The 19,566-nt window shown below is 43.8% G+C and overlaps 1 protein-coding gene across 4 annotated transcripts in view; it reads right to left on the bottom strand.

The window, feature by feature from the left end:
• FBXW11 (F-box and WD repeat domain containing 11) overlaps positions 1-19,566 on the bottom strand; it is a 68,091-nt gene that overhangs the window by 31,677 nt on the left and 16,848 nt on the right. For all 4 annotated transcript variants that reach the window (XM_021544864.2, XM_077786723.1, XM_021544866.2 and 1 more), the window contains one exon: positions 2,684-2,746. In XM_021544864.2, coding sequence (XP_021400539.1) covers positions 2,684-2,746 — 63 coding nt within the window. The remainder of the gene's footprint in view (positions 1-2,683; positions 2,747-19,566) is intronic.

Below are 19,566 nucleotides of genomic sequence, written 5' to 3'. Positions count from 1 at the left end.
GATATCCAGCCAGAGTGGGTCCCATTTCTCAGAAATTCTTTCATGGACTAGGCCACTTGGCTTCAAAAACGAATGTCCTCTAACTTTAGGAGTAAAAAGGATCTCACTGGGCTGCTAGGGACTGGACTAGGAATGCTAAATACCATAGATTCAGAAGTATTGATGAATAAATTAACAACACTCAAGAATGACTTGGTTAAATTACAGCGACCTCTACAATCTTTGCTACTAGCACTGGGTGACAACCGTTGGCAGTTATCCAAAGTATCACCAGGGTGGGAGAACACCAAAGAGCAAGACCATGAATTAATAATTAATGCATTAGGCACAGCTAGCGAAAACATTTCACTAGCTCTTGGGTGTACTCAAGCACAACTATGGATGCAGTCAGTAGCGGCTGCAGTGCTCAGGGAAGGCGGGGAGGGAATATTCCCTGCTGAGCTCCGTAGAATTGTTTGGGATAGTGCATCTGATATAGAAAGGGAACTGCAAGCTTGGTGGACTTTGGTCAATTTAACTTATAACCCTATGACAAGTAAAGTAACAGCCTTTGTCTTAACAATACATAATGCATCAGTGAGCCTAATTCATCCTATAGTGCCCCTGGGATTAAACCATGAGGGGACTGTGTTATATCCTTCTGAACATAGAACATGGGCACGAGAAATTAGAGGAAAGTGGCAAACCATCAACCTAGAGCCCTGTTCTATGAGGAGGCAACTGGGGTACATATGTGAGGGGACATTAGAAAGTAATAAAGACATGTTTGGATACAGATCAAAGCATTTGCCACTTTGAAATGTATTCAGACAATGAAACAACTTTGCTTGTATATATAGGACAAGGTTGTGTCTGTCTCAGAACAGCATGCCCCACCATAATGATAGACAACCTAAGCATGAATGAGACTCAGTTCTATCTATGTGTCTGTAACTTTGTCAAAATTGAGGGATGTGACTTCTCATATCAGGCACCTGTAGTATAACACCAGTATATAAAAGCTAATTTAATTACTGTACAAGAAATAGTGCCTGTGCCCATAGGAAAGAATTTGACTTTAATTGCTCAGTTGTTAAAACATCAGGAACTGAGAGAAATTTTGAAAGGGATTAGAGATGCAGGGAAAAAAGATTTTAATCACTATACACCATGACACAGAAACCATCAAAGAAGTTTTTAAGCTATTTGAGGAACACTTGTCTCATCACTGGTGGGATGTGCTCTTTGGGTGGTCACCAACAGCAACCAGCATACTTAATACTTTTAATTCATCCTATCATTGTGTTGCTTATTTTAGTTAGTATAAGCTTAATTTTGTTTGAGGTGATACTTGTTTGGAATTGGAAAATTATAAGATGAATGACGGCCCTAACTTCATTATCAAAAGCATATGGTTTAGTCTTGAGAGACACTAGACATATGTCTTGGGCAGATGAAGAAAAATCTATATATTGAGTAAAAGAATTTATTCATTGCAAAGAAGAAGTGGGGAATTAAACAAATGTTAAGGAATTTTGAGATTTTAGAAGAGCTAAGATTTTAGTTAGAGATAAGCCTTATTAGAGTTAATTACAATAAATTAATAGGCCCTGATAACGTTAAGAGTTTGTAGTTAACTAATAATTGATTGCTTGTCAACACAATGTTTAGTTAGCTGGGTTTATAATGAAGAATACACAAACTGACAAATAGCTTTTAGGAACATAAGACAATTGTGGGGCTCCTCTGTTCTGAAACCAATTGAAGACAAGGAATGGGAGTTCTACCAAGAGTTCATTTGTCATATTTGCATTGAAAAGGTAGAAAGGTCACAATGAGGAAGACTTCATTTACTTCCTCATTTTGGGACCCCTCCCCATGAAAGGGACACCGACCCATTTTAAGGAGCAAACTACACATGCTGAATAGCTTTTGAAATTATTAGCCTATAAAGTGAGGAATGGGATGTACCAAAATGATGAACATGTATTTGTATTTTGGGTATTCAATACTTGTATGGATAAAAGGGCTCTGTAATCACTTGGAAGGGGAGGTGTGGATTTGGGAGCTATCCCACACACTGCCTAGTGTCGAATAAACATACACTTTCTAACTTTAAACTGTTAGAGAGTTTTTGTCCGTCACAGTTTGATATTGGTATTAGATCAATATCCATATTTTTTTAATAAATAATGAACAACTCATTAAAATCCTAGGAGCTTCAGCTGCACATCAGGATGGCTCAGAACACCCCGGCAGGCATCACTGATAACTACTGAGCACAGCCTCAGTGATGCCAGCTCCTCTAAGCCCCCAGAAGCCAAGTGGCTGCTGGGGAGCAATTGGCACCTCCAAAATATTCCCAAACTTCTTCAAAGCAAGTGGGTTGTGAGTCCTTGCCATGTTGAACTTTTTAAACAACAGTCACATGCTCAGAAATATAAATTAACTTTATTCCCAAGGATGCTTTGACAGAACATTGCCCTTCCAAGGTCAGCACAAACTATAAAATCTGAGCAAACCTGGCAATTTCCTGAGGATTATCCACTGGCATCATCCTTCACTCAAAGGCTGTGCTAACTTTAGGAGGATACAGCCAACGACATCCAAGGATGATTATGCAGACCTGAGATTTGGACATTTCTCAAAAGCAGGAACATACAAAATCCTGGCACATCTCCTTCTACATCCATGTTAGTCCTACCTGCCACAAGGTATTTTTCTTTGGAGACTCATCTTCATTCTGATCCTCCATTACTGACGTGTTCTAGAAAAAAAGAACAAATACTACTTCAGCTTTTTACTCTGTGACAATTTCCTGCTCTACAAGCATTACGAAAAAGCAAATCAATTGAACAGATATAATTCATTTTCCCAGTGAATGGAATACTCAAAGAATTCTGGCCACAAAACCTGAGTATTATAAATAAATTCCCCTTTTAACTGACATGTTTATCAATTCCATTTACTGTAAAGATAACTCCCCAACCCCGCTTCAATTTCCTTTGACAGGTTTTCATGCAGCCTTTCAATGCTCTTCTCACTGGGAAATAAATTCACTTTCATCCTACTCAAGCCAAAGCAATTAAACCTGTCAATGTATTCAACCAGCACTTGCTGCCAAAGTTAAATTGCATACAGCTAGGCACAAAAAAAAAAAAAATCACTATACACTACTTAAATACAACAGAATATGTTTTTTTCCCATCTCCCGGAATAGGGATCATTCTCTGCAGAACATCTCTGCAATTCACTGCCCAGGCTGTGTCTACAACCCTTGGCAGTCACCCCTGCCCTTATTGCAGAATTGCTCCTTACTACTGCTCACATCAGAATTGCTCCTTACTACTTCTTCCCTCCCCTTCCTTCACCAACAAAAGGAAGTATTTCTATAAACCTTCAGCTGCAAATGTTTCTCTGAGCTCACTTCTGTCTCCCAAAATCATTCCCTCCTTTCTGGCCCTGTTGTTGATGAGCTGCTCCCTTTTGCTGTCCATGGCACACCCACCATCTCCTCCTCCCTGCTCCCAAGTCCCTCATTCCCAGGCAGTTCCAGCTTCCCCCAGCCCTGCCCTCCCCAATCCCATGCCCAGGAGACTGGCAGAGGGTTAGCAGGACAAACTGAGTGCCCTCAAACACCATCTGTATTTATTTCAGGCTTCTTCCCTTCTGTCTCAACAGGAAAAAGGGGCTCAGGTAACACATATCATGGAGTAAATCACACAATTCCCTTACTCCTGCCATCTTGGATTATGGGTAACTCCTTAGAAACTACATCCACCCGCACTCAAAACACAATTCAATCTCAAAAGCAGTAATCTCCTCCTCTTTCTTCTGTAAGGACATGCTGGACAAACCCAGAGAACCTGGAAAATGGACAGTATCCCGTCTATAGCAACCCTTCCTCCCCTGCCCTTCTGCCTTGGTTCAAGCTTACCCTGAGCCCTCCCTGAAGGTGTGGAAAACACGTGGCACATGGGCTTTGGATGACAGGATAAGAACTGCCACCACAGGTGATGGAAAGACCCAACTACCTGGTTATGACACACATGACAATGACACGTACAAGCCCAGGAGGTAACTGGAGGGGAATCCAGAAAGGGAGGAGATGTTTAGGGTGACTTCACAAGAACTTGAATTTTAGTGTTTCTGGATGTCCAAAGAACAGACACCCACACCTTCCATGGTTTTTGAAGCCATAGTCTCTGCAGGGCCATCCCAGTTATTTACAAGTCCTAACCAGCCCCTCTCACTGGGGCACAAACCAGTGCAAGGGATGTTCTCCACCAGCAGGGAACACACAGCAGCCCTCACTGACTGGGACCCAGCCAGCCCACACCAGTTACACCATTCTGGAAAGCAAACATGCCACCAGGGAACTGTGCAGGGTGTCTTTGATTTTATTTTATTTCAATATGAATATGTAGAAATACTTGTTAGAGTGATTATATGTTGTTAACTGTGCATCCAATTAGTGTGTCCTTAAACAAGTAAGGAACATCTCATGTCCTTTGGCAGCTGAAGGCTAAATAAACCCATGGATCCTGGGAGCTATGAGCAAGAAACACTGAGAATATCAAACAGGTGCCTTAGGTCAGCAAATTCAGGAGAAATCCCACATTTTATCCATCTATCCCTCCTAACTTTCCTTCAGCAGGCTATGGTGGGACTCTGCCATTGCATTTCTCCCTATATCAGCAAATATCTCGGAGATCTTTGCCAGCTTTCCCAGGGATGAAGACTAAGAACTGCCTCCTAAACAGGATGTCATTCTAGGAACATGCAATAAACTACAGCATAGCAGCACTGTGACAGAATGCAGGGACACAAATGTCACCAAAACCATCAGACTTTCAACCAGCAGATAGCAAAGTGAGTTTCTCTCTGTGCTGTGCCCCACCTCAATTCCACTGTGCCTCCACTGCTGCCCCGGGAAAGAACTGGGCAGCAGGCTTTGGGGAGAGGCTACAGCCTTGGAATGTCACAGGACCACAGAATCATTAAGGTTGGAAAAGACCACAAGGACCATCAAGTCCAGGCTGTGCCTGATGCCCACTTTGTCCCCAGCCCAGAGCACTGAGTGCCACCTCCAGGTGTTCCTTGGACACCTCCAGGGATGGGGACTCCAAATACACTGCTGCCCATAGACACTCCCATGTCCCATCACCATCTGAGCCACAACTGTGGGGGCAGATAATAGAGCTTGATTCTTAGGCTGGAAATAAATACGGTATTCAAATATTTCACCAGGAAGTTGACAGCTGCATTCATTTAATGGCATCTACTGCTACAGCTTCTTGTGTTCTCTTCTTTTCTCATCCTGACTCATTCCACACTTTCTTACTGTATTTTAGAGCTTTCAAACCCTTCATCCTTTCCCTTTCTGCTCCCAAATACATATTTTGTTTTCCCTATGATATCGTCTCTTCCTAATAAATTTGCTCTGCTTCTCTCTTAAAACACTTCATTTTGGGATCACTCCGCCCATCACACTCATCCTCATTCAGACTCCAATCTCTCTATCCAGCACTTAAGCCTACTAATTGGAGACCAGGAGGTGATGGGTCAATCCTGCCTGGTTGGGTGGAAGAAGCAATTAGACAGTTCTGATCTGTCCTGTCCATTCCCAGCACTTGGCAGAAGAAGGATTTCAGAATTCCTGACAGCTGGTGTCACCAGTCCTGGCTCCTGGGCTCCAGCCCTTGTGCAAGAACACCGATAAGCATCTCCAAGTCCAGCTCTTCCCTCCCTTCAGTGGTATCTCTTGCTCACCCCACCCACCTCCACACTACAGCCGGTTTCCCAGGTGGCTTTGAAGTGGCATCACCTCGGAATTCACCCCAATTCCCTGCAGCTCTGCTGCTGAACAACTCCAAGGCCTGATGGAAGTACGGACATCTCATCCTAGTGATCCCAGCAAGGCCGAGCTGCCCTTGCAAACATTCTCCAGATGTGATTCCGACCTCTGCAAGAGCCTTGCAGCTTCTCACAGTGCAAGCAGGGCTTCTAAATATTGTCAATTCATCTTGTTTATAGGTTAATTTTTTCCAGGAATTCCTGTGAAGTTGCTCATGGCTCTTGCAAAAGTAGAATGATTATTTCCAACCAGCTGTCATTCCTTAATTAGTCAGCCTGGAGTAAGTGCTCTCCATCCCTACTGGGAACGGCAGTGATGGCCAAGAGATAACAATGGGTCCAAGCTGGGATGTTTTATTATTGCCTCACAGTTGTTAAAACCCAAGTGAATCGAGTTACACTGAGCAAAGCCCCAGCCTCTATTTCCACTGATTAGAAACCAGAAATGGCAGTAAAATTCACACATTGCTCCACAAGCTGAGCAAGTTTAAAAGCTCATTTCCTGGAGATTTATATCCCACATTCCTTGCTTAGTCCCACAGAAACTTCAGGCTTTCCTTAGTCTTTCTGCTCCACAAAACCTCCAGTTTCTGGGATTTCTATGGGGTGCAGAAAACCATGGCAAAAATAGGTTCACAAGTTACTCAGAGAGAAAGAGGTACTGACAAGCCTAATTACCTTGGGGATTATGAAAAGCTACTGAAATGGAAACAACTATGGGCAATCCCCAAAGGCAAAGATATTGTAGGTATTCTAATACTCCATAAATCATTGTTTCAATTAAGATCCTTGGATACCAGGTAGTAACTGATGTCTCAACTACAGCAGTTCCATAGATGTGAGGTTGTGAGGGACAAAGGCATTCCATGTTTTCCTGCAGGTGAGTGGCACTGCAAGGCTCCCCTCCCTCAGCAGGTGCAGGAAAAGCTGCACCTTTTCCAGCAGAAATCCATCAAACCTGGACAGGCTGCTCCAGATTTCCAGCAGGCTGCTCTTAGCCTGGGTTTGCACTGGGCTCCAGGAGTTGGGAGTGCCTGAGTCACTTAATTCCCAGGCAGGGGAACAGCCCGATGCAGCTTTGTTCTGAAGCCACTGTGAGCTCCAGTATCAGGAGAGCAATTAGGGAAGTGATAGCAGGAAATCCTGGGAACTGGGGCACGACACACGAGTTTCAGCACCGAGCAAAGTTCACAACACTGCTAAATTTCTCTGATGATAATAAAGCTTTCCCTGACAAATAAAGGATTCACAGGCTACAGAGGATGGATGGACAAAACAAGACAACAGTTGTGTTATCTTGAAAAAAAGCAGTCTCATATTTGAGCTTTAATGAAAGGGAAAGGAAGTAAGAACTTCTATGTCTCACTGCCCTTGAAACTGCACTGGGAATTCCCATCTCAGTTAAAGACCCAGCTAAGTCTTCAACAGTCTAACTTGTCACAAGATTCCTGCTCTCTGGAAAAAGAACACCAGGAAATTTCAGTTAAAGTTATGAAATAAGTAAACCCAATTAAACCAATTCAGCTATACAGGTTCTCATGTCTTTAACAAACCACATCTGACTTTGAAGAAGCTGAAGAACCAATACAAAATAACTAATACATACTTGGATACCTCAGAGTCAAACTCTGCAGGTCGAGTACACGGCACTGGAGCTTCAACCCCCTCCTGAACCCAGCTCTGCCACATGAGCACTGCTGGAGGTCCCACATTTCCCAGGGCAAGTGAGGAATCTGCCAACCTCTGGGACAGCTGGAGCCAGCAGCAAGGGAGGAAGCTGGACTGCCATCTGCACTAGCTAAAAGTAATGAGCACTTGCCCCTCATGGCTTCCTGCTTTTAAAAGAGCCACAAACTGCCAAACACTTCAGAGCATTTCCAAATGAAAGCCTCTCCCTGGGGAGAAATGGGCAGCATTTGCTAACCCAGGAATCTGTTAAACAATGTTCATTAACAACATCTTGATACTTGATCAGGGATAAGAGGGGATTTTCCTCTTCTAACTATGGAGAGGCTCTTAGTAAAAATGTCCTAGAGCACAAATATGAAATTAAGTTGGAGAACCCCTAACCTAGATGGCACAAGATGGGAATGAACCTCTCTCACAGCAAGGACTAAATCCCTTCCTTCTCACCCTCCTCAAGATCTGTCTGTGAAGAAATGCAAAACTCCTGATGTCCCCAAGTTCCATTGGCCTCCTTGGCCCCCAGGGACAGTTGGTTGTCCACCAAACAAGAAGGTTCACTCTGCTGACCATGGCCATGTCTATATTTGAGGTCTGTATTAGTAATTGCTTGCTTCAGCTTAAACTGAACTATTTATGTAAGCGCTGGGAATCTGCACAAATTAGGCTGAACATGCTTCAATTCTTACCTAGCTTGCTGCTCTCCCTGCTGCCAGGTTTTATTTTAGTGCAGCTATTGCTGGAAGTTCAAACAAAAATATACTTAAAATACTTAAAGAGTCTACCAAGAGCCAACAGCTGAAGGCAAAATTAGAAAAAAACCCTCGTAACTGAAAATAGGGCATCAATTTTTATTTGGCCTCTGACTAACCACCAAAAAGTTTAAAAGAAGATATGCTGAATTCACCACCACAGCTCCCCAGGTTGTGTTTCAAACTGCTTCAAACTCTAAAGTTTGACCACAAGTTATAGATGGTAAGATTTTAGAACATACCTAATGCTCTTCCATACCCCAGTTTGACACCTCTCAAGGGTTTGTTTTGCAGGAATTTTTGGCCAGAGTAGTAAGTTTCCCAAAACTAGAATTGCTTGCTCTTGCCTCTGCTCAGAAAAGGAGAATCTCAAGCCATACCTCATCTAAATGTTCCACAACAGTTATTTCTGCAGGTTCCAAAGATGACAAGCAGTCACTAAGCAGATCACTTTGCTTAATCACCAATGCTTTGATGATTGGCAATTCGTACCACTATGTTAACTTTGTTTCAAGAGTATCAGTCCTCACCTTAAACTCATTATAAATTAACTTGCTGATCTTGTGTGTATATATATATATATATATATATATATATGCATAAAACTGTGTATCTCTGAGTATTCAGTATGTCTGACTTCACATGGAACTAATAAAATCATGTAAATAATCTCCCTCCATGTTTCTAGTCAGTTCTCCCTTCAGCTCATGGAAGGCCAGAATTAGATCTCCACAAAGCCTTCCCTTCTCCAGGCTGAACAATCCAAATTTCCTCAGCCTTTCCTCATGGGAGAAGTGCTCCGTTGCTCTGATCACCCTGGTGGCCCTCAGAAGTCAGGTCAGTGTGGACAGTACCCAGACTCATAACATAACTTGTTTTTAAACTGAAATTACACATGAAAATGCTCAGCAGCTCAGGATTACTTTTCTGATCCAATGAAACACTAAGCAAGGACTCCAACTGCACCAGTGAGCCTTTGGTGATGGCACATCCTCTTACCAGGAGTTTCATACACCAGTTTGTGTGTCCAAACTGCAGTATGAGCCTGCCTGGCAGGGCAAGAATTTAATCCTTACCCCAGCCTATGAAGGGCCACAGATGATGGAGAACCATAACAGCAAAATCACTCTGGGGCTTTTAGAATTTCTGAAATAATGTATTACACATTCTCAGAAAGATTTACATCAAAAACATTGACTGACTGTTAGTTAAATGTAGGTTGTTATAAGAAACAAAACAATTGCACTTCTGTCCAAGTTCAGAGCTATTTTCCAGCATGCCTCCATTGCCACGCAGCAAGCTGATGTAACCAGAAAAACAATGTAGTTACTGCAATCCCAAGAGACATCCAGTGGGGGTTTGGTTTGGTTTTGTTGGGTTTTAAATATGCAGTAACTGGTTAGCTCTTAAGGGCAGCCTTACCTCAACAGGTACTGCAGGATCACATTAACAACACCTTCCTCACAGAACTGTTTCAAAGACACCCTAAACTCTCGTTTAATGTTCCGAGTGTCTGGAGTAGAGAGTCAGTAACCCAAACATGCCTGTACCCATCCTATAAAAACACGTTGTATTTACAAGGACAATGAGCAGGGAATTGTGTAATTGTAGCAATTTGATGACTCATCCCTGCACCACTCCAGCACCAAAGCAAGGCCTGCAAAACTCGCACACGGTGCAAACCCTTGTGCTGGCTGGAAAACCAGAGCCCAAACACAGAGAAATCACCGTCTGTCCACCTGCCCTCAGACAGAGAGGCAGCAGAAATGGCAAAAGCAGTTGGCACTTCAGCCAGGGCTGGGGGTTAAGGTGTCCACATCTCAGCTTGTGCTGCTGGGGGAAGAATTGTAATCAATAATAATCAATTAAAAAAAAAAAAACAACCCAAAACAAAAAAAAACCCTCCTCTCCCAGCTTGCGCAAGAGCAGCCAGCAGTAAGAGGAGCCAAGGCTCCCTGCAAGGCCTCAGCTGAGGCTCACCCAGATGAAAACTGGATTCATTTTCCCACCCCTGCCCAGCCCAACAGGAGCTTTAATTCCACCTTCAGCCTAGAATGGTGTTTGTTTTCCAGGTGTCTCAGTTTGTGCCTTTCACTCTCCAGTCACTCAGCTTTCCTTGGTAGACACTGATGTGTGCAGGAATCCCAATCCACTCCTGCCAGAGCAGCAAATCTCAATATTCAAACTGTGTACCAAAGCAGCCATCAGGCTTATCACTGATATCACTGATAACAGTTGCAGTCACTTGCCTAAAACATCTCACACTTAACTTTCACTATCCTAACAGGCCAAATAACTCAAAAGATAAATCCTTTCTGCATGTGAATAACTAACAGTAAAATGTTTAAAGCAGAAACAAGGCCCTGACAAACGTTTGGGCTGTAGGAAGGTACACAGATGTCAGGGGCAAGGTGTTAGCTTGCTTTTTCAATTGATATTTTTAAATTAAGAGAAATTACCACAAGTTCTCAGCTACAATTATTAGCAGTAGTTTTGTACTAATGGTTCATCTGTTTTCCACATAACCTTATTTAGGTAGAATCTGCACTTTCAATCTTAATCCATCCCAAATAGAATAGTTTTTCCTCTGTACTTTTAAAACTCAGGGCAAACTTCAAACCATGTCCCTTACACAGCAAACTCACTAAAAGTTCCAAACGAAAAGCAGAGCTTAAGTTTTTAAAGCTTTGACTACACCATGTTACACACTTGCTCAGAACATCTGCACTTGTAACTGTATCAAAAGCTACCCTAAATAACTGGATTTTGTTAGGCAGTTAGGAGGATTAGGTATGCCAAGCTTTTGGGATTTTTTTTTAATATAATGAAAACATTAAGTTGTATTTACTACCTTAGAAACTGTCTCAGTGTCTAGTAAAGAGCTGCTTTACTTTTTATTTCCTGTATTAAAAAAGTATCCAAAAAAGAAAATTTGAAGGGAAAATACTGGTTTAAGATTATCAGTGCTTTTCTTCCTTTTAGAGCAGATGCAAAGAGACCTCTTCAGATCCACTCATCTCATCATTTACAGGACTTGTAAAAGGAAAACAAACTATTTAAAGTTGCATTTGAGTGCTGACTGCTCAGATTAGCACAGCTGACAGAGGGTTGAGCACAGAACAGCAGCTGAATTCCAGGGCTTCAGGAGCAGCCAAGACACCCCAGAGGCAGCTGATGCATCCCTGCAACACCCAACTGCTCCATCAGCACTGCTGCTCCACAGCCCAGAACCTGCCACGTTCCCTTCTACAAGCTCTGCCATTCCCATGGAGCAGCCTTTCCAAAACCCAGGGGCTGTGTGGACACCCCCAGGCCACAGAGTAAGGCAAAATCAAATTCCAAAAGCTCCAAAAGCTGGACATTTTTCTCTGTGCCACATTCATGAGTAAACAAGGCAGAAGACAGCACTCTGCCCCACAAAATTAATAAGTGTTAACAGTATTCCAGATTAAAGGTAGGACATGTAACATCTGGGAAGCAAGTTTCAGGCTAAGCTAGTAATTAGATCAGTTCAAATTCATCAAAAATAAATTAGCCTCTGTTAAGATTAACTACACATTTGCAACTTGGCTGCCTGGTACAAAGTTAAAATACTTCAAAGGTTATTCCCGGTTTCCCAGAGGGACTTTAGGTTCAGATCTCTCCTGATGTTTCCATATCAAACTAAAGGGAGTTATCTCAAATTGCCAGCACAAAGCACAACCTTCAGCACGAGGGGCTTGAGGAGCTGTGAGAGGGAGGGGACACTCAAGGGCCTCAGACACTGCAAAACTTTAAGCGGGTTTTGAATAGGCGTCTATAAAAACTTTTACAGTAAAAGCTACACAAAGGTTACTCAAAGCCACTGAACAGTCTGAAATACTAAACCTGCAGTAACTCTCAATTATTCATCTTTTGCAAAATAGAAGGTATTTGCACACAAAAGAAATACAGGAAAAGCAGCCACCACAGTGAAAATTCAATACAACTGCAGCCTAGAACTAGTGAGCTACTCCAAGGAAGAGTCCTGTCCTCCAGAAATGTAGAGCAGTGTATTCCACACTTGGCAGCACATGGAAGTCTATCAATCTTAACAACTCCTCAGGAAATTCTAATCACTCATTAATTGTCTGAAACACAAGCTTTTGTTTATGCACAGATTCAAGCATCCAGAACATGGAGAAAACCTTATCTCCACAAGGGCTGCAGCATAACTGCAGCTAAAGGAAAAGGCCTTCAGTAACACAAGTTGTAAAAAAATACTCAATTTTTAAAAAATATCCAGCCAGCCATGCCTGGGGTTAGGCACTCTGCACTTGAGTGCTGATTTTATCTGGATTTTCAAAGGCACGTGCAATTGCATAATTTTGATTTCACGTGATTTATATAATGGATGGTAAATGTTCCTGAACTGGAAGGTCAGCACCACTTCTCCCTCTACAACTTCAAGATCCAGTTGATGAATACAACAGCACCTCACTGTAAGACTCTTCAGAACAGGATTTGAGAACAGCAGGAACAGTTGCCCCACATCTCAGGTTCCTAGGTTGGGAAGATTATTTTCAATCCACACCACATCATCAGTGCCTGGAGTCACAGCACAGCTTCTTGTGTGAGAGAAAGGTAGCGGAGCTATGGCACAGGGCGAACCAAAGCCAGGACCAGATGACATGCTGTGCACCCCAACACCAGCCCTGTGCCTGTGGCAGTGCCAGCAGAATCCCTTCCCTAGGGCCTGGACAGGATAGCACTGGAGAAGGAAAGCTGCTGGCCCTCGCTTCTGAACCCAGGGACAGTCCCAGAAAGTCCAGCTCTGCTTCCTGGGACAGACCCACCATCTCAAGGAGCTTTGGGAAGGGTAACTCTGGAACCAGCAAGGCTGAAATAGAATTTCACAGATACTTCAGGACAACACAAATCAGTTACAGCACTGCTCTTCGAGGGCAAAAACATCACCTCAAACTTCTCAGGAATCCCAAATCCACTTGGGAGCAGTGGAAGACCATCCTGCACCACAAAGCCAAACCTTTCCACAGTGAGGTTTGGATACAGGACCATTTTGCCACAGAAATATTACACAGAGGAGTAAAAAGCTCACTATAGTTCCTTCTTTCTCTGCTGTAGCACTTCCTCCAGCCCTGCCAGATGGGGATTGGTACCATTTGCTCCCCTGCTGCATCTGTAGCCAGCTGTGCTATCCTGGACTCTTGATGCCTCCATTGATGTAATTGCATTCTCCCACCATTTCAAAGGATCACAAGAAACCAACCATCTATTTAAGACTCTTAAATGTTAGTCCTGAAGGCCTACAAAACAACTCATCAGATACAAATCATGAAGGCTCAGGGAAAGCTGGGAATGGGCAGCCTACTAAGCACCCAGAGTCTGTCCTGGAAAGGGTAAGTGTCCTTTTGATGGTGACTCAGAGTGGCACCATCAGTATCCGCAAGACCATCAACACTGGTACTCACACAGCCGCTGAATTCCCCTAAGCAAGGGACCCACCCTCCTGCCAGGGGGGCCTGATGAGGAGTCTGAAGTGCAAAGATATTGCACAAATGTAGTTTCAACCTTGGTGGGAAATATTTGATTATATATTTCTGTTTCCTAGAAAATTCCTCTGTGGCAAAGAGACAAGACCTGCAAGGAAGAGGACTGTCACACACACTCAGAACATATTGCCTTGCATCTCCTCCTCTCCTTGGGCAGATTTCCCTCCTCCATCCCTCCCAGCACGAGCATGGCACTGCCAGAAGGCAGGCAGGGAGCAAGGCACGTTTCCTAACACATTTCTTTCCACCATAACAGGATCACTGAGAGAAAAAAATCCTCTCTTCCACAGGAGGCTGAGCAAGCATGAACATGAGGCTGTGGCTAACAGCATCCCTTCTGCAGACACTTCAGAAGAGCCATCAGCAGTAACAGCTCCTGCCCACCACTTGTGAAATCTCTCAGGCTTAGTGGGACTGTAGTGCTTTCTGAGGGACACAATTAATGTCTGACATTGCACTCACTGCTGCAGCTCTGAGCAACAAGCACCAGATTCGCCGAGGCAAGGTCCAGGACCTTGTGGCGATCCATGAACTCACCATTGAGGACCTGCCTGTAAGGAACAAAGTTCCTAGTGCCCCCGGGAGACAGGGCCTCCTTCCTGGTTCCCATGGCAACACTGGAACAGTTGCTGGTTCTAGTTAAGTACCGATATTGAAATGTTAAATAGCTAATTGATCTGTTTGTTTTCTCTAAACCACCTGGAGAATCACCTACTCTCCACCCAAGCTGCCATTCTAGGACTAAGATGCAAATAGGGAAACCTGTGGAACCATGGGAGCGTGTTTTGGAGGAGAAGGACACCCCTAAATGGAGAACTAAACACAGTATAGAGGGGGCTGGACAGGTACGATACGCTGGCTGAGGAAGAGGAAAACACATGCTCCGACCGACGTTTGACCTGTCACCATAGCCTCCGAAAGACTGGAGCGGGCTGTGGGAAGCAGGAACGAAGAGGCAGATTTTCCTGGTGTTAACAGGAGGAAAGGAGAGGGGACAGCTGCTGCTGGGACTTCAGCAATAGACTCTGCAGCCTCCTCACCCTTCAGCTACCTGAAAAAGCTACAACGGTGGGGGTGAGCTCCGTGTCGGGCCCCCTGCCCAGCTGATCTTTTTAATAAAGAGCTGAACATTAATACAGGCATAAGCCCTGTTTATTTCACTGCCCAGTGTAGAGTGGACAGACTGGAATCTCTGAATGGAACGGGAGAGAAACACTAACAAAAAAACAAAAAAAAAAAAAAAATAGGCAAGCTAGCAAGTCACCCAAAGGAGTAAGGAGTGGATCTCTAAGCTCCCGTGACTTCTGCCGTGCACAGAAGCCCCTCCTGCAGCAGCAGTTTAGTGCCGTATGGCAGAGGGACTCATTTCACCACTTCCACCTCATCTGGCTCATAAAGATCAGTGATTAAGTCAATTACTGACTTCTGAATACTGGCAACTTCTGAAGAGAAGACCACCATGAGAGAACTCCCCACCAAGAGGAGCAGGCTCCTGAAAGGGGTCACTCTTCTGTTCAAGCACACTTGGCAGCCTGGGGATGAAATGTATGACAACAAAGCCCAGAAAAAGCACTCCTGTATCAGGTTGTTTGTAGCAGCAAAACTCTTTCCCCACAAGCAGAAAGGTCAGTGCTTGGCAGTACCCAAATGGTGCCAGCCAGGGGAGGCCACCACAGGTGACCCCAACCTGCCACGAGGTTTCACGGGCTGCTCCCCTCTCTTGCTGATCACAGGGGATACAGCTGGAATCCTCACCCCCCTTTTGCTGATCACAGGGAATACAGCTGGAATCCTCAGCAGGAGCCATAGCCAGCTCCAAGTGACAGATGCACGTCATGTCCCAGGCAAATCAGGAACCAAAACTCACAGATATTTAATCCATTTTGCTGGTTCTAACACATCAGGGACACACTTCTGCTCCTCAGCTGAGGAAAGCAAAGAGCAGAGCTCTGGCTCAGAGCTCAGTCCTGGGATTCATTCCAGTGAATAACAACTCACTTCCATTTCCAAACAAACACTAGGAACTGACCCAAGACAGAGAAGGTCCCTTCTTGCCCCTAAGAATGAACAGGCTCAGTCAAAAACTAAAGTTATAAAGCCCAAAGCACTTGGATATACAAAGGACACCAGAGAAGTGCTTATGAGAACCTTTCCCTTTGGAGAATAAACCATGCTTGGAAAAAGTAATTCCTGCATTTCACATTTCCCCATCCTCTTGGACAGAGGTGTCTGGATCCAGCACCAAGCCACAGCTGGCCACACAACCAGGAAGCAGCACAAGAAGCTGCTGTGACTGTAAGGGATGCCCAGACTGTACCCAGGGTGCTCATCCCTGGGATGCTCTCCAAAGGAAACAGGCTGGGATATGGTGGAGACAACGAGGATGGCCAAGCACTGAAGCACCAGGGGGAGTAAAATGCAGTGCTACCCTTTGCAAATGCCTGCAGTATGTGCAACTGCCACCAAACTGAGCTGTTGGATCAGGCCTCGAAATCCATAACACCCACACTGAGAACTAAAAAAGAAACGTTATTACAAGAAACTGCTGAAAACAAACTCCAAACTGGTGTTACTTTTCACCGAGAAGAGACTCCAGAAACACACTGGAAAGCACCACTACTGATTACCAGAGGGAAAACTGGCCATTTTTACCTCGGATTTAGGGACTGGGGAATCCAGGCCATCCCCCTGCCCACATTGCCTCCAGACCCACCATGGGTAGTTTTAATTGCTTCTACACCGCTGGCCTTGGTTTGAAAGCTCTGTGTCTCTGAAAAGTCTGTTTAAACACAGGGAACAAGCACAAATATTTCAGATATTGGAGAGAACATTCTGTTCTTTTAAAGAAAAGGAATAATGCATTTCTTTTTAATGGAGCTGTTGGACTGTTTCCAAAAAGAAGTGGTAACAGTTCCACTGTTTTGAGGCAAAATACCAGAAAACATGTCAAAGAGGTATTTTTAAATGACTTCAGACCCAACAGAAGCAGTAAAGCAGTTGTCTGGTTATGATAACTCATTTCAGCAGCTGCAGGGAGTAACATTTCCAAGGGGATGCAGGCTCCAGAGCTACAAGCCACTCATCATCTCCCATTTGATTTCATGCTCTGGAGGAGAAGGTTTGAGCAGAGCCCATCTCCAGCACTCTGTGGTTTTAAGAAAACTGCATTGTGTCTGTGCCTGAATTTGTACTGGGAAAAGAGGATGAAGAAGTTTTCATGTTCAATTCTTAGCTTTCAACTACAAGTTTGAAAAACTACACTTTCTCTTGTTGTGTTTCCCTCTGGTATCAGAAGCATCAACAGAAACTCAAAATTAGTAAAGAGAAATAAACAGAAGCTTAAGCAAGTTAATGCTAAATTGTAACACCAATAAATAAAAATATAATCTTCCTTCTGGAAACTTCTGTGTTTAAACGGAAAGAAGGGAAATTTATGTTCAATACCCAGCCAAGAGCACTGAGTGCCACCTCTGGGGATGGGGACTCCATGAAAAGGAAAATGTAGATCCAGGGGCACCTCTGGAGCTGGACACCCCACTGGGCAGAAGCCACGGATGAAGGACAGGAAAGCCTTGGGATGGATGCAACCCCTCCCAAGCCTCCAGAGTACTTGGGAGAACGGCCTTGGAGGAGTCAGGGGAGACTCAAGTCTGAAAAAGCCACTGCATGAATTTAAGATCTGGCCTGTGGAGAAACAAGCTAAGATCTCTCACTGGCAGCTCGGGAAGCGAGACATTTCTTGTTCCTGCAGTGAATGCATTCTGAGAAAGCTTCCAGGCCACCCAGCCCACGTGTGAACACAGAGGCAGAGGAGCAGGGCACTGCATGCAATTCAGCTGAAAACTTCATGCACAGATGGAAAGATGTAGGAAAGAATAATTTCTAAGAACCCCAAAGATCTTGGGAGGGTGTAAATAAGCACAGCAAAATCTAAGCAGAGTTTTAAAAGAGAGATAAAATTATTTTTGTAAAAATAGAAGTGGAAGAAAAGTGTAACTGAAGACAGGGAAGAAACTTGGTGGGGCAGTATTTGGTTACTGGGATTTTCATTATATCTCTCTAATAATTCATTTCCAAAGACTTATTTCATCACCTCCTACATTACGCAATAATTCAAAGTGATGCCTGGGCTCTTATCTTCTGTCGCTTAATGAACAGTGCTCACATCACACTGGAGATGTTTACTCACAGAGCCCAGAACCCTGCCTGTCTCTGCCTGGCAGCCCTGCTGGAGCCACTTCCCAAATAAAGCACCACAAAACACACTCAAAACCCTGCCGTGCTCCAAGGATGAAGCCATGGAAGGTGCTGTATCCACAGGGTTGCATCACACACCTGCTAACAGAACCAGTTTCTCTAAAGACCTGAACAACAATTTTAGTTTTTATTTTGCAGACAAGTCCATATCAAAGCAAATGAAAGCAGGAACTATTGGATATCAGTGTGTTCATGTAAAAAACATCATTAAAGGTAACTAAGCAGTTAAAAATAAGGTCTTGTAGCAGTTTCAGGTATTATTAACTGCATTTAATACATACTTCTCCATGCAACAGAAACAAGTGTTAAGTGTCAGCGAATTAATTTCCTAACAGCATCAAACCAAAAGCCAGAGTAATGAGAAGAAATCTCAAGTACCACAAATAGGAATTAATATGTTTTGATAAATTACCTGTTTCTCTTCTGCATTCACTAACACCTCACAGAATGCAGAAAGCAAATATTTCTCCAGTAAACTGCAGGCACTATGAGGGTATTTTACTGCATGAAGGAAAGCACAGAATACACACCCAGACTGAGAACTGGAACACCTCTCCCAATTCATGGGCAGAGGGGCTTGCTGAAATGCTACAGCTTGATTCTAAAGAGCCTTGTTAGGTTTGATGATTGTTAACAACCTCACAGAAAGGCAGAGCTAACCTAATCCCTGCTTACTTCCTTTGGGTGGATGGCAGGTGACTGCTGAAGCCTAAAGGTTTGAAAAAGCGCCAGGAATGGGTTCCTGAGGCTTCCTGAAGAGATTCTCCAAAGCTCCAGAGTGAAGACTGTGCTTCTCCCTTTCTGGCCTGCTCTGGTTACTCTACGCACACCACACACAACAGACACAATCCCGAAAACTCCTGAGAATCACCAAGAGCTTCTGTATTTCCCTTCCAGCACTTCCTATTAATCATTTCACCCTAAATGAATGTGTGCTACAGAAGCAAGAGCTCCTGCTACCTGTGTTCCCACCTGATTTCTGTGTGGGCTTAGAGTTCAGGAAACAATGAAGGGAAAGTCATAGTGCCAAAAATAATAAATGGAGAAAGCAGCTGGTACCACTTTTGCTTCCAAGTTCCCCTTCAGAATCACTGAGTCACACACCCTTAAACGGAGAAAAGGAGAACCTTTTTTTTTTTTTTTTTTTTTAAATAATCCTTCACAGACACTTCCAAAAGTCTCAAAGCCTCTTCTGGCTGAAGTTCTACAGAAACAATCAAATCTTAATAAAAAGAAAAAGTCTTTATTTTGGCACAGTATTTCACTGAACCATGGAATATCCTGAGCTGGAAGGGACCCAGAAGCATCACCTAAGCCCAACCCCTGGCCCTGCAGACACCCCAACAATTCCACCCTGTCAAAATTAGAAGTAGCTTGCAAATACTGCTAAGACAGACACCAAACCTCTGGGACTCTGCCCTGGCATGAGTAGGCACTCTGCCATAAGCATTATTTGGCCATGAGACTGTTCATTTCTATAAAACTGAATTATCCATCTATAAGTTTGT

The sequence above is a fragment of the Lonchura striata genome, chromosome 15 (assembly GCF_046129695.1).
Source record: "Lonchura striata isolate bLonStr1 chromosome 15, bLonStr1.mat, whole genome shotgun sequence".
Taxonomy (NCBI): Eukaryota; Metazoa; Chordata; class Aves; order Passeriformes; family Estrildidae; genus Lonchura; species Lonchura striata.
This window is presented reverse-complemented; position numbering and strand designations above follow the sequence as displayed.